Source organism: Rhineura floridana, chromosome 1, assembly GCF_030035675.1.
Source record: "Rhineura floridana isolate rRhiFlo1 chromosome 1, rRhiFlo1.hap2, whole genome shotgun sequence".
In the NCBI taxonomy this organism is placed as follows: Eukaryota; Metazoa; Chordata; class Lepidosauria; order Squamata; family Rhineuridae; genus Rhineura; species Rhineura floridana.
Genome location: NC_084480.1, coordinates 4,714,440 through 4,727,290, shown reverse-complemented (window position 1 = coordinate 4,727,290; position 12,851 = coordinate 4,714,440). Strand labels below are relative to the sequence as shown.

General features: G+C 43.9%; 1 protein-coding gene across 2 annotated transcripts in view; it reads right to left on the bottom strand.

The window, feature by feature from the left end:
* Nucleotides 1-12,851, bottom strand: part of UBAP2 (ubiquitin associated protein 2) — a 140,417-nt gene that overhangs the window by 30,919 nt on the left and 96,647 nt on the right. Inside the window, exons 19-21 of one of the 2 annotated variants that reach the window (XM_061613340.1) lie at nucleotides 12,399-12,591; nucleotides 8,871-8,962; nucleotides 7,676-7,726 (exon numbers count right to left, since the gene is read on the bottom strand). In XM_061613340.1, the coding sequence (XP_061469324.1) occupies nucleotides 7,676-7,726; nucleotides 8,871-8,962; nucleotides 12,399-12,591 (336 nt within the window). The remainder of the gene's footprint in view (nucleotides 1-7,675; nucleotides 7,727-8,870; nucleotides 8,963-12,398; nucleotides 12,592-12,851) is intronic. The other variant, XM_061613341.1, reaches the window with a different exon arrangement.

Below are 12,851 nucleotides of genomic sequence, written 5' to 3'. Positions count from 1 at the left end.
GAGTCTGAGCAGGACCTTGAGGGAGGGGGTGAGTCCGAACTCCAGCCAGTTCCCACAAAAGGCGCGATCTCTGAGGAACAGAGCGCGCCGTCCCCAGCTCCTGCAGAGGACCTATTAGGGGAAGTTCCAGAGACAGTGCCAACTCCTCCCTTGCCCAGCTGTTCCCAGGATGCTACCAGCGTGGTGCAGCCCCGACCTCGAGCCCGTTGCTCAGGAGCAGGTGTCTTCTGATGAGCCGTTGGAGACACGCCCCCCCCTCGCCTCGTTCCCGCCACCGCAAGAAACGAACAGGGCAGAGACAGGACTTGCGAAGGAGTCAGACATTACGATCGAAAACGTTCCCTACTTAAGCTTGCCGCTCACAGCGGGGAGTTGCTGAGTCAACTTCCTTCATACGCCGCAGAGCATGTCTAGAGTGTAGTTAGGGATTCTAGTGAGTTAGCACAGGGTTTTCTATGAAGCGCAATGCCTTTGATGTATCCATTACTCTAAGAAAACGAGATTTATTTGCACCCTCGTCTCAACCTCGTCCTTCCGGCTCTGGACGGGACAGCCAGCCCCTCTTCCGCTGGCTCCCCAGCATTAAAATTGCTCTTATACATTTCTTCCTTTTACTTTTAAATTTGATACAATATATAATGCTCAAGGTAGATCTCTATACAAATCTTAGATAGATGAAGCTTCAAAAAAAAGTTTAAAAAAAGCCCAAACCTTAAAATAATACAACTATAGCAACAACACACTAAAAAGAAAACCAACCGCCCCAAACACACAAATGGACACGTTACAGAACCTGATATTGTTTTTATTTTATTTGTAATCGGCAGGAGAAAAATATGGAGCATCTCTGGGGTGTGTGTGTGTGCGGCCGGCCAATACAATACAGAGCATAACATATTCATATTAAGCTTGCCCCTCACCCAATCCGCTCTCGGTTTAACCACAGTGAAACCTCTCTCAATTGTTTTAACTGAGGGGGATGCACTTGGGAAGAAGGGGCTGCAGAAGGTGTTTGTTTATGATTTGATATATATCCTGCCCTTCCTCCCAGCAGGAGCCCAGAGTGGCAAACAAAAGCACTAAAAACTCTTTAAATCATCATAAAAACAGACTTTAAAGTACATTAAAACAGAAAATCTTTAAAAACATTTTTAAAAAATCTTTCAAGACATCTTTAAAAAAAGAATAAAAACATATTGCTTAAAAAAGAATAAAAACATATTGCTTAAAAAAAGGTTTAAAAACATATTAAAAAGTAATTCCAACACAGACGCAGACTGGGATAGGTCTCAACTTAAAAGGCTTGTTGAAAGAGGAAAGTCTTCAAAAGGTGCCGAAAAGATAGCAGAGATGGCGCCTGCCTAATATTTAAGGGGAGGGAATTCCACAGGGTAGGTGCTGCCACACTAAAGGTCCATTTCCTATGTTGTGCAGAACTGACCTGATAAGATGGTATCTGCAGGAGGCCCTTGTGATAAGAACATAGGAAGAGCCTGCTGGATCAGGCCAGTGGCCCATCTAGTCCAGCATCCTCTTCTCACAGTGGCCAACCAGGTGCCTGGGGGAAGCCCGCAAGCAGGACCCGAGTGCAAGAACACTCTCCCCTCCTGAGGCTTCCAGCAACTGGTTTTCAGAAGCATGCTGCCTCTGACTAGGGTGGCAGAGCACAGCCATCACGGCTAGTAGCCATTGATAGCCCTGTCCTCCATGAATTTGTCTAATCTTCTTTTAAAGCCGTCCAAGCTGGTGGCCATTACTGCATCTTGTGGGAGCAAATTCCATAGTTTAACTATGCGCTGAGTAAAGAAGTACTTCCTTTTGTCTGTCCTGAATCTTCCAACATTCAGCTTCTTTGAATGTCCACAAGTTCTAGTATTATGAGAGAGGGAGAAGAACTTTTCTCTATCCACATTCTCAATGCCATGCATAATTTTATACACTTCTATCATGTCTCCTCTGACCCACCTTTTCTCTAAACTAAAATGCCCCAAATGCTGCAACCTTTCCTCGTAAGGGAGTCGCTCCATCCCCTTGATCATTCTGGTTGCCCTCTTCTGAACCTTTTCCAACTCTATAATATCCTTTTTGAGATGAGGCGACCAGAACTGTACACAGTATTCCAAATGCGGCTGCACCATAGATTTATACAATGGCATTATGATATCGGATGTTTTATTTTCAATACCTTTCCTAATTATCCCTAGCATGGAATTTGCCTTTTTCACAGCTGCCGCACACTGGGTCGACATTTTCATAGTGCTGTCCACTACAACCCCGAGGTCTCTCTCCTGGTCGGTCACCGCCAGTTCAGACCCCATGAGCGTATATGTGAAATTAAGATTTTTTGCTCCAATATGCATAATATTACACTTGTTTATATTGAATTGCATTTGCCATTTTTCCGCCCATTCACTCAGTTTGGAGAGGTCTTTTTGGAGCTCTTTGCAATCCCTTTTTGTTTTAACAACCCTGAACAATTTAGTGTCATCAGCAAACTTGGCCACTTCACTGCTCACTCCTAATTCTAGGTCATTAATGAACAAGTTGAAAAGTACAGGTCCCAATACCGATCCTTGAGGGACTCCACTTTCTACAGCCCTCCATTGGGAAAACTGTCCGTTGATTCCTACTCTCTGCTTTCTGCTTCTTAACCAATTCCTTATCCACAAGAGGACCTCTCCTCTTATTCCATGACTGCTAAGCTTCCTCAGAAGCCTTTGGTGAGGTACCTTGTCAAACGCTTTTTGAAAGTCTAAGTACACTATGTCCACTGGATCACCTCTATTTATATGCTTGTTGACACTCTCAAAGAATTCTAATAGGTTACTGAGAGAGGACTTTCCCTTGCAGAAGCCATGCTGGCTCTGCTTCAGCAAGGCTTGTTCTTCTATGTGCTTAGTTAATCTAGCTTTAATAATACTTTCTACCAGTTTTCCAGGGACAGAAGTTAAGCTAACTGGCCTGTAATTTCCGGGATCCCCTCTGGATCCCTTTTTGAAGATTGGCGTTACATTTGCCACTTTCCAGTCCTCAGGCACGGAGGAGGACCCGAGGGACAAGTTACATATTTTAGTTAGCAGATCAGCAATTTCACCTTTGAGTTCTTTGAGAACTCTTGGGTGGGTGCCATCCGGGCCCGGTGATTTGTCAGTTTTTATATTGTCCATTAAGCCTAGAACTTCCTCTCTCGTTACCACTATTTGTCTTAGTTCCTCAGAATCCCTTCCTGCAAATGTTAGTTCAGGTTCAGGGATCTGCCCTATATCTTCCACTGTGAAGACAGATGCAAAGAATTCATTTAGCTTCTCTGCAATCTCCTTATCGTTCTTTAGGACACCTTTGACTCCCTTATCATCCAAGGGTCCAATTGTCTCCCTAGATGGTCTCCTGCTTTGAATGTATTTATAGAATTTTTTGTTGTTGGTTTTTATGTTCTTAGCAATGTGCTCCTCAAATTCTTTTTTAGCATCCCTTATTGTCTTCTTGCATTTCTTTTGCCAGAGTTTGTGTTCTTTTTTATTTTCTTCATTCGGACAAGACTTCCATTTTCTGAAGGAAGACTTTTTGCCTCTAAGAGCTTCCTTGACTTTGCTCGTTAACCATGCTGGCATCTTCTTGGCCCTGGCGGTACCTTTTCTGATCTGCGGTATGCAGTTGAGCTTCTAATATAGTGTTTTTAAACAACTTCCAAGTTGTTTAAGATGTTCCTATATTAATGTATATATGGTAAGTCGTGTTGTTTTAGAAGATACATGGTAAGTGGAGTGAAAGAGGAGGGGGAGTGAATGGGCAGTAGAATGCGAGATGATTGGCTGAGTGTTTAAAATGGCTGAATGTATAAAAGGAAGAGTGAGAGTGGAATCGGGGGGGGGGAGAAGAGAACGAGTGGGTTGCTTGGTGGGGTTTGAGAGAGTTGTTTGCCAGGAGGGAGGTGGAGTTCGGATTAGTATTGAGTAAAACCATATGCTTATGTGCTTTAAGAAGAAATCTTGTTAATCTTGTTAGCTTTGTTATCTGTAATAAATACTTAATTTGGTTTAGCAAAGGCCTGATCCTTGGCTGGGGTTTCACAGACCAGAAGGGAGGGTAAGGTAATGACCAAGGCTGAAGGGGAACTGTAACAAATGGTGGCAGCGGTGAAGAGAATAACAATACCAGTATTCAGAGTCTCTGGGAATACTAGTATTGGGACGTTACTGGTGGTTGCCTAGCAGGGGGATCTGTTGAGATCTGTGCTAGAGCGGATAGGTAAACCATAAGAGAGTGCGGTCCGGACTGGTGGAGTCCCTGGTGGTGCCTAGAGACAGGCAGTAACCACGAGCAGGTAGGAACCTGACAGGGAGAGCCAGGGAAGGATGCATCACAGCCCTCAGCTGCAGAGCGCAGTGATCGGCTGGGTATATAAGGGGTAAGATGGTCTTTCAGGTATCCTGGTCCCGAGCTGTATAGGGCTTTGTACACCAAGACTAGAACCTTGAACTTGCCTCAGTAGCAAATGGGCAGCCAGCAGCAGGTGTTCAGGATCCAAGGTGCTTTCACTTGCACCTTGGCTTGTGTCCAGAAGTTCATAGGCAGCCAATGCACTTGGCATGCCTCTCTTTCACACACCAGCCAACAAAATGAGCACTATGGACTAACTTTCCAAGCCATTTTCAATGGAACACCCAGTTAAGGACACTACAATAGTCTCAACATGTGGCTAGTAATTCATGGAATATGAACAAGGCCCTGATCTATAGCCATCTTACTAACCAAAGCTGGTAAAATATACTCCTGACTTCTACCACCGCCTATGAATTAAATAGCACATTAGTGTCCAGGAGAACCTCCGGAATACAGACTACTGGGGTGGGGAAAGGATGAGAAGGGGAACTCTTGTCCTGAATACCACTCTCAACTCTACCTTTCAAGATCTTTTAAACATCATATAGGGGAAGGGCCATAGCTCAATAACAGAGCATCCTCTTTGTGTACAAAAAGCCCCAGGTTAAATCCTCAGCCTCTTCAGCTAGAAAACCCTGCCTGAATCCTGGAGAGCCACTGCCAGTCAGTGTGAACAGTACTGAGCTAGATGGACCCAAGTCTGACTCAGTGAAAAGGCAGCTTTCTCTGTTCCTAACAACACTGCCTTGGCTGGATACAATTTCTAATTTACTGATCCTCAGCCAGCTCACAACAGCACTCAGGTACCCATTCAAAAGAACCTAACTGCTGTCCTTGGATCAGATATAAATTAAAAACAGAGTTGAGTAACAAAACCAACAAGACTTTGGCTAATAGCACCCAGAGGCTACTGAAATATATTAAACATTGTTGAGGACAAGATGGAACTTTGTGAGCTCCACAGGACAAGTATTCCAGAGCAGGGCAACCTGACACTATCTTGCAAAGAACTGTTGAAGGATGTCCCTTCAACTCTGGAAATAAATTATCAACCCAGATCAGAAGGAATTGATGATTTAACTGTGACAACACTGCAAGGTCTAAGAATATCTATACTAATCAGCAGTCTATTCTGAACCTCGGCACGAACCTCAGTGGGAACAGATCTAAAATATTTGTTTCATAGAAGAACCTCTGGAGTTACTTCACCTCACTCCAGTGCAGAGACAAAAAGACTTACACGCGAAGGCTTCCCCCCCTCCCCCCCAAAAAACCAGGGAGTACCAGTCTCATCTCTCCCTCCTACAAGATACTGTAATTTGCAGGCTTGAACATTTGTCAATCAACAGAAACTTACAAAATTCAGACCTGGATTAATCATTCTCCTTCCACCACCACATTTAACAGCCTTCCCCAGCCTAGTGCCTCTAGATGTTTGGCCTACAACTCCCATCAGTCCCCGCCAGCAAGGCCAATTGTCAGGGTAACAAGAGTTATAGTTCAAAACTTCTGGAGGGTGCCTGCAATCTGAATCCTGACAAGGTAACACTTTCACCACCAGAGAAAGACAGTAGTAATGCCACCCAAATTGAGATCGCCAATATCCAGTGTAGAACATCAGATCTCATTCAAAGAAACCTTGAATTCCTGTGCTGCTGCTAAGGCAACTTTGGTATAGCCTTTGAGTTCCTAATATGGCACCAAGAGGCACCATGGCATCCTCTGGCATTCTCCTTGTAACCCACCAACACCCTCTGCCCCTCCCATTTTAAAAAAATAGGTTTTTTTACTTGTTTTGCCTATTTGGTTAAGGGAGTTTTTTGGGGGGGGTCTGACTTTTTTGTCTATGTTTTATTTGTTTTAGGGCATGAGATGTTTTGCCTATTTAAGTTCTGTCACAACTTTCTGTCTGGGTATTTTGTGGATTTCCAAATGTGCCCCTGAGTGCACAAAGGTTGGGGACCCCTAAGGTGGACAGAGATCCCACTACCTCTGCAAGCTCAAACAGCTCCTCATTCAAAAGAAACTAACTGCTCTTTGGGAAAAGGGGTGTTGCTCAGTGGGGGAGCATCTGCCTTACATGCAGAAGGTCCCAGGTTCAATCCCCAATGGCACCAACCAGTCTGAAATCCTGTAGAGCCACTATTGGTCACTGTGGACGAAAGGTCTGACTCAGTGTAAGGAAGCTTGCTATGTTCGTAAACAAACTCTCTGCAGAGGGATAGTGGTACATCTTAGTTGGCTCCTTTTTTGGACTTTTTCTGGGTTCTAGGCTGATGTGGACATGGAGCATGCTCACTTAAGGACTGAACCAGAGTTTGCCATAATGATCCCTTGTCTATATGGCAAATTTGTTCTGTCCAGAGTGAATTTCTAAGAGTAGTTTTTATATATAGCAGACACTGGGACTAGCAGTTTATTTATTATTTGATTTATATCCCGCCCTTCCTCCCAGCAGGCGCCCAGGGCGGCAAATAACAGCACTAAAAACACTTTAAAACATCATAAAAACACACATTAAAATAAATTTAAACAAAACAACTTTTAAAACATTTTTTAAAAACTTTGAAGACATTTTTAAGTTAAACTTCACCTTAGCTCCCTTTGCAGCAGATGCCATATTAATATTTATTTATTTATTTGTTTGTTTGTTTCTTTGTTTGTTTGTTTGTTTGTTTATTTATTTATTTACTTATTTACTTATTTACTTACTTACTTACTTATTGTACTTGTATACCACCCCGTAGCCGAATTTCTCTGGGCGGTTTAAAAGGCAAAGGTGTCCCTGCGCTTGTAGTGCGAGTCATTTCCGACTCTTAGGGTGACGTCTTGCAACGTTTACTAGGCAGACCGTATGTTCCTTCCCCGGCCTTTCTTTACCCCCCATCATATCCCGGGTACTCATTTTACCGACCACGGATGGATGGAAGGCTGAGTGGACCTCAACCCCTTTTACCGGAGATTCGACTTCCTCCTTCCGTTGGAATCGAACTCCGGCCGTGAGCAGAGCTTCGGCTGCGTTACCGCCGTTTACCACTCTGCGCCACGGAGGGTCTTGGGCTGTTTACAGTAACTAAAAACAGTAAAACAAATATACAAATTTTAAAACACAATTAAAAAATTTAAAACAATTTAAAACAATTAATAGGGAGTGTTCTGGTCTCAAAGTTCTATAGAAATGGGTGGATTACGCCTAATGTGGCACTTCTCATCCATGTGTGTTTATAGCTTCCCCAACAGAATACCAGCTCAACTAAAGCATGAAAAACAAACATTAGAAAACACTACTTACCACAGGCAACCTGGACTGGAGCATTTGCAGATCATCATAACCATAAATCTGCTTGAAGACAGAGATGAAGAGGAAAAGACAAAAAAAAAAGTTGTAAGGCTCTACTCTCAAGTAACCGCTTAGCTAGGCAAGTACTTAGATTCCAAGCCAGAGCCATAAAATAAGTAACATTTTATGATCACCAGGTTTTGTTTTGTCAAATGCCATCTTGGTGAACAACTACTATTTAAAGAACATTTACTAATTGTATATTTGTTTTAATGTTCAGTGTTTTTAATATTTGTAAACCACCCAGAGAGCTTTGGCTATGGGCGGTATATAAATGTAATAAATAAATAAACAAACTGCTGCATTTGAGGTCTAGGGCTTGCTCATACATTACACCTTGGCGCAGATTAGCCTTGCGCTTCTGACTGAAGGAAAGTGAAGCTTCTTGTATTCAGCAACAGCAACACAGTTTAAGTGCTTAGCATTTATATTCCTCTGAGGATTTCATATGCTTCGTCTACATTACCTTCTTATAATGTTTACGACAACCCAGTAAGGTAGGTCAGTATTGTTATATTCCTATGCAGACTGGGAGCAGGGGGCTGAAGCGAAGAGACTACTGGCTTGCCTAAGGAAGGAGATGGGGAAAATGGAGTCCAACAACATCTAGATAACCACAGCTCCCATCGACTCCAGCCAGCATGGCTAGCGGTCAGAGATGAGGGGAGTTTTAATCCAGCAGCATCTGACTAGCCATGCATTTCCTATCCCTGGCCTAAGCTTTGCTACACAAGTCCTATAAGGGCCAAAAATGCAGCACAGCAGGATTTGATGATACATTCCATGGAGAGAATTGCATCTGTATTTTTCCTCACTCTCCACCCCTGGATTTAATTCATGACATACTGGTCTTTTAACTTGTGAATTTTAAAAAAATAAAGAAGAAAGCCTTAACAAAACCAAGACAGAACACTCTGAATGCAAAACTGCCTTTTTTGTCTGTGAAAGCCTATCAGAAAGCTTATCTTAGTCCAGCACTCCGACTCCCACCTTCTCCTCAACATCAGTTTCAAGGTTATGGTTTGAGATTTACTGCAAAAGGCAGCCTGTTTGTGAGTGACTTCATGAGAGAAGTCTAATTGGGGAAGCAAAAAAAGCCAGTTCAAAAAAGAGTTCATCTTGGGGGAGGCACAAGGAAACCGCTTACTGGGTAGGCCGGCAGAAGTCCTCCAGGTCCGACAATATACTGGTTATGTAACAAGGGCGGTACACCCTGGGGCAGGTTGGGGGGAGCTTTGCCTGTGAAACCAAAAGAAAGGGCTTTTTAAGGAAAAAAAGAGAAAAGAAAAAGAGTCACAAGGTTCAGGGTGTGAAATATGCTCTCTGAACTCTTCCAGACAACCTGTTTACTGAGCATTCCTCTCGATTTGCTTGTGGGGTGTTTTAAGATGACTTCCTGTTAAATCATTTGATCACCCCACACTTTCCAATGCATTTCCCCATCACTTTTCAAAGTGCAAAAAGTTTGTGTATTTTTTAAAGTGTGTTTGTTGCCCACGGGTGAGAGAGTGCTTTAATCCACTTTAAACATGCAAACCTAATGTCTGGGTACATGTTCCCTCCCACAAAATGTGGTCGAATGTCTGGGTACGTGTTCCCTCCCACAAAATGTGGTCTGGAGGCAACCTTTGACAAGCTTCATAGCTTCTCACCACATAACCATGAGAGAAGAACGCTGTCGAGGAAGGGAATTTGGCCAATAATCACCCTGACGTGAGATGTAAGGAACTCTTTAAAACGGGCACGTCAGGGCGCTGCCTTGGTTTCCACTTTGTCCTCACCCCCTTGTTTCCCCCTCCTGCTCTTCTGCCTCTTCAGTCTTTCCTGTGGTGCTTTCTCCTGCACTGCAGCAGTCTCATTTATTCCACCATCCTGATTTCTTGCAAGTTAACCATTCCTCAGTACCATCCTGTCAATTTCTGTATCAAGCCTTTCTCGTCTTTGTCTGAGTATGCAAACCCTCTGGGACCAGGATTTTATATTGTACAGTAGTTTAATTCTGAAATCTGCAGGCAAGTTATTAAGGGGCTGTTCTCTTCCCTAGCCGGCTTTTTAACACTTCCCTGAGGGGAAGAACCCACTAGCTTTCTTGCTGGTTCTCTGGGTTTGTCCTATAGTTTATGGCTGGAGATTTGTCCAAGAAAGCTAAATCATGAGCCTGGGTTTGGACCACATACTAAGCCAAATCATGATTTAGCTCAGTGTGATGGGAAGGAGCAAAGTGGCATTCCCTCTCTGTGAACCTGCACACTCTCACCAAGCCATGATTTGGCTTACCATGATGTGCGAACCAGGCTATTGTTCAAACTCTGACAGAAGACACACCTTTGCACGTTTCATTAAATTTTGCTGGAAAAGATCAGTTCAGCACCATGCTGGTGGTGTATGGTTTCTACCGAGAATACATTTATGCTCAAGAAAGGGACAACTACTCAGGCTCAAAGCTGCTGCCATCTCTCAACCATTTTGACATAGAAGTCTGGCTATGTTGACCTTGGCCACAAAATGTCTCCAAACATGGGCTGGCTAAACTCTCATCTGGGTTTAGAAGAACCTGGCTGAGAGCATTCCTGAATTCACTTTCCACATTCCATTTCACTTTCTAACACTGGCCTGAAGTGGTCACAAGAGCTAACCCTAATCAATGATGCTTTAATTTGGATTCCTGCATTGAGGAGGGAACTAGACTCAATGGCTTTATAGGATCCTTCCAACTCTATGATTCCATGACAAGAAAAATGGGCTCTCATTCTTGACTCACAGCTGCAAGTCCTATCCAGATAGTACAAGCAGAAGGCTTACCCACAACCACCTTGAGAAGTTCAGCAAGGCGTAGGACCATTTTCTGGAATTGATGCAAGCCCCGTTTGGGAAAGTGTATAGCAACTAAGGATAACCATAAGGTAAGCCACAGCTAGTATAGCACAGTGAGGAGGACAGCCTGGCTGGGAGTCCAGAGTCTGTGAGTTCGAATCCCCACTCGTGTTTCCTGGGTGTCAAGGGCCAGCTAAAGATCACCCCACAGTGAGTGGCTCAGGGGTTATGTGACCTGACACCTGTGCAACCCTGGGCAAGCTGCATAACCCCAAGGAGCCCAGTTGTCCCCCAGCTGGCAGTTGCAGACAAGGAAGGGGCTGGCTAGTGCAGCTGTGGCAAGCTGAGCAGGTCCTAGCCAGCTGGGGAGGACTAGTCTCAGAGGGAGGCAATGGGAAACCCCCTCTGAATAATGTTTACCATGAAATCCCTATTCATAGGATAGGCATAAGTCAGGATTGACTTGAAGGAAGTCCATTTCCATTTAAGCCAACGTATCTTAAAATGTTTTATTGTTTAAGAACTGTCGGTAAATATGATCTGCTAAGGGCATAAGCAACAGAGCAGGATGTAAATTTAAGCTAAGCTTGTAATGGCCTGTGCCTAAAACCAAGAGTAAGGAACCTGCGATCCTCCAGATTTTGTTGGGACTACAACCCCCATCAGCAGTCAGAGGTGATGCGAGTTTTAGTCCAACAACATGCAGAGGGCCACAGGTTTCCCACTGCAAAATTAAACAATAAAGATTGAATCAAACTAACACCACCCCCCTTGTTGAATTAGTTTGTTTCCCATTCCTTGGGGTAAATCATTCAATTGAGATAACTTGATATGCAATTCTGCCTCTTTACAATCAAAGAATGTAAGAACTATCAGTGCAATCCAACCTTATCTACTCAGAAGTAAACTCCAGAAAATTCACCATGGTTAACTCCCAGGTAAGTGTGGTTAGAATTGCAGTCTATGAAACTGCTGAGTCAGATCACTGGTCCATCTAGCCCAGAATTGTCTTCTCCAACATAAAGCAGCTTTGCAATATCATGGGCAGTGAAAAGTCTTTCCCAGCCCTGCCACTCAAGATCTTTCAACAGGAAATGTCAGGGATTATGAACCTTCTGGAGGCAAAGCATGTGCCCTACCACTAAATTATACCCTCTTTCCCATGTGACTCACTACATGAGAGTTGTAAGGTCTCTTCAGTCTGGAGAAACAGTAACATAAGAACGTAAGAAGAGCCTTCCGGATCAGGCCAATGGCCCATCTAGTCCAGCATCCTGTTCTCACAGTGGCCAACCAGATGCCAACCAAGTATTTTCCCTGTCTATACTGCCTCCTTTCAAAGTAATCAAACTTTGCATCCCACTCCCTATTTGTCCCATGCACCCCCAGGATTCCAAGCCTGCTAGAACTTACTTTGTTAGATTGGGGGAGGGGGGAATACCAGGGGATATTCTGCCAATGAATTATGGAAATTATATCTGCACAATTTTTCTTATTTTAACTCAAATCTGAAAATCTTAATCATGAAAGCAAAGAGTTCGCAGTGTTTCTAGCAAGGCTGGAGAAGAGGGAACTGACAATGAGGCTGTTCTAGCTTCTTACAACCGTGAGGAATAATTTTTTTTTTTAAGTATTAAGTTAAATGCTAGGTAGAGGTTTTCCCCATCAAATATTCCCACACATTAAAAAGGCAGCCAACTTTTATTTTACAAGCCACTGTGCAAAGTGAGCTGAAAAGGCAAAGTCTTTTAAGAAAAGGCATAGAATTTCTCAACGCAGTTTACGGCTGGACAAGAGGCACTCAACAGGCAGACCAACGTCCTCTCTCGCTCTATCCACAAGATCTGTTAATATTGCGAACCTGAAGACACTAAGGGAGCTGCCCGCGTGGTGGGAGCCTGCAGAGAGACACTGGTGGCGTTCAGGCCAAGGCTGTTGGTAGTGCTGGCCATGCTGCTGGCCATGCTGGAGACCGAAGAGGTGGTGACCAATGCTGAAGAAACTGAAAAGGTGGTGGGAGGCTGGAGCACAGCGGAGTTCTCAACACTAGTGTGCTGGAAAGGAAAAAAACACACATAGAGAGAGAAAGGAGGTTAAAGAGCAAGCAAAGGGGGCTGCAGGGAGATAAATGTAAGCTTTGTAGGCAAGCTGCACGGGAGCTGGGAGAAGAGGGCCTTGCCCTGCTACCTGCAAATCGTTCTTAAAGCTCTAGGGGGAATTCCCCAATATTTAAGGGGCAACTTGCTCAAGCTGACTTCCAATAGACATTAAGGGCCATTAACCAATTCAAGTATCACTGAACACCAAAGTAAGG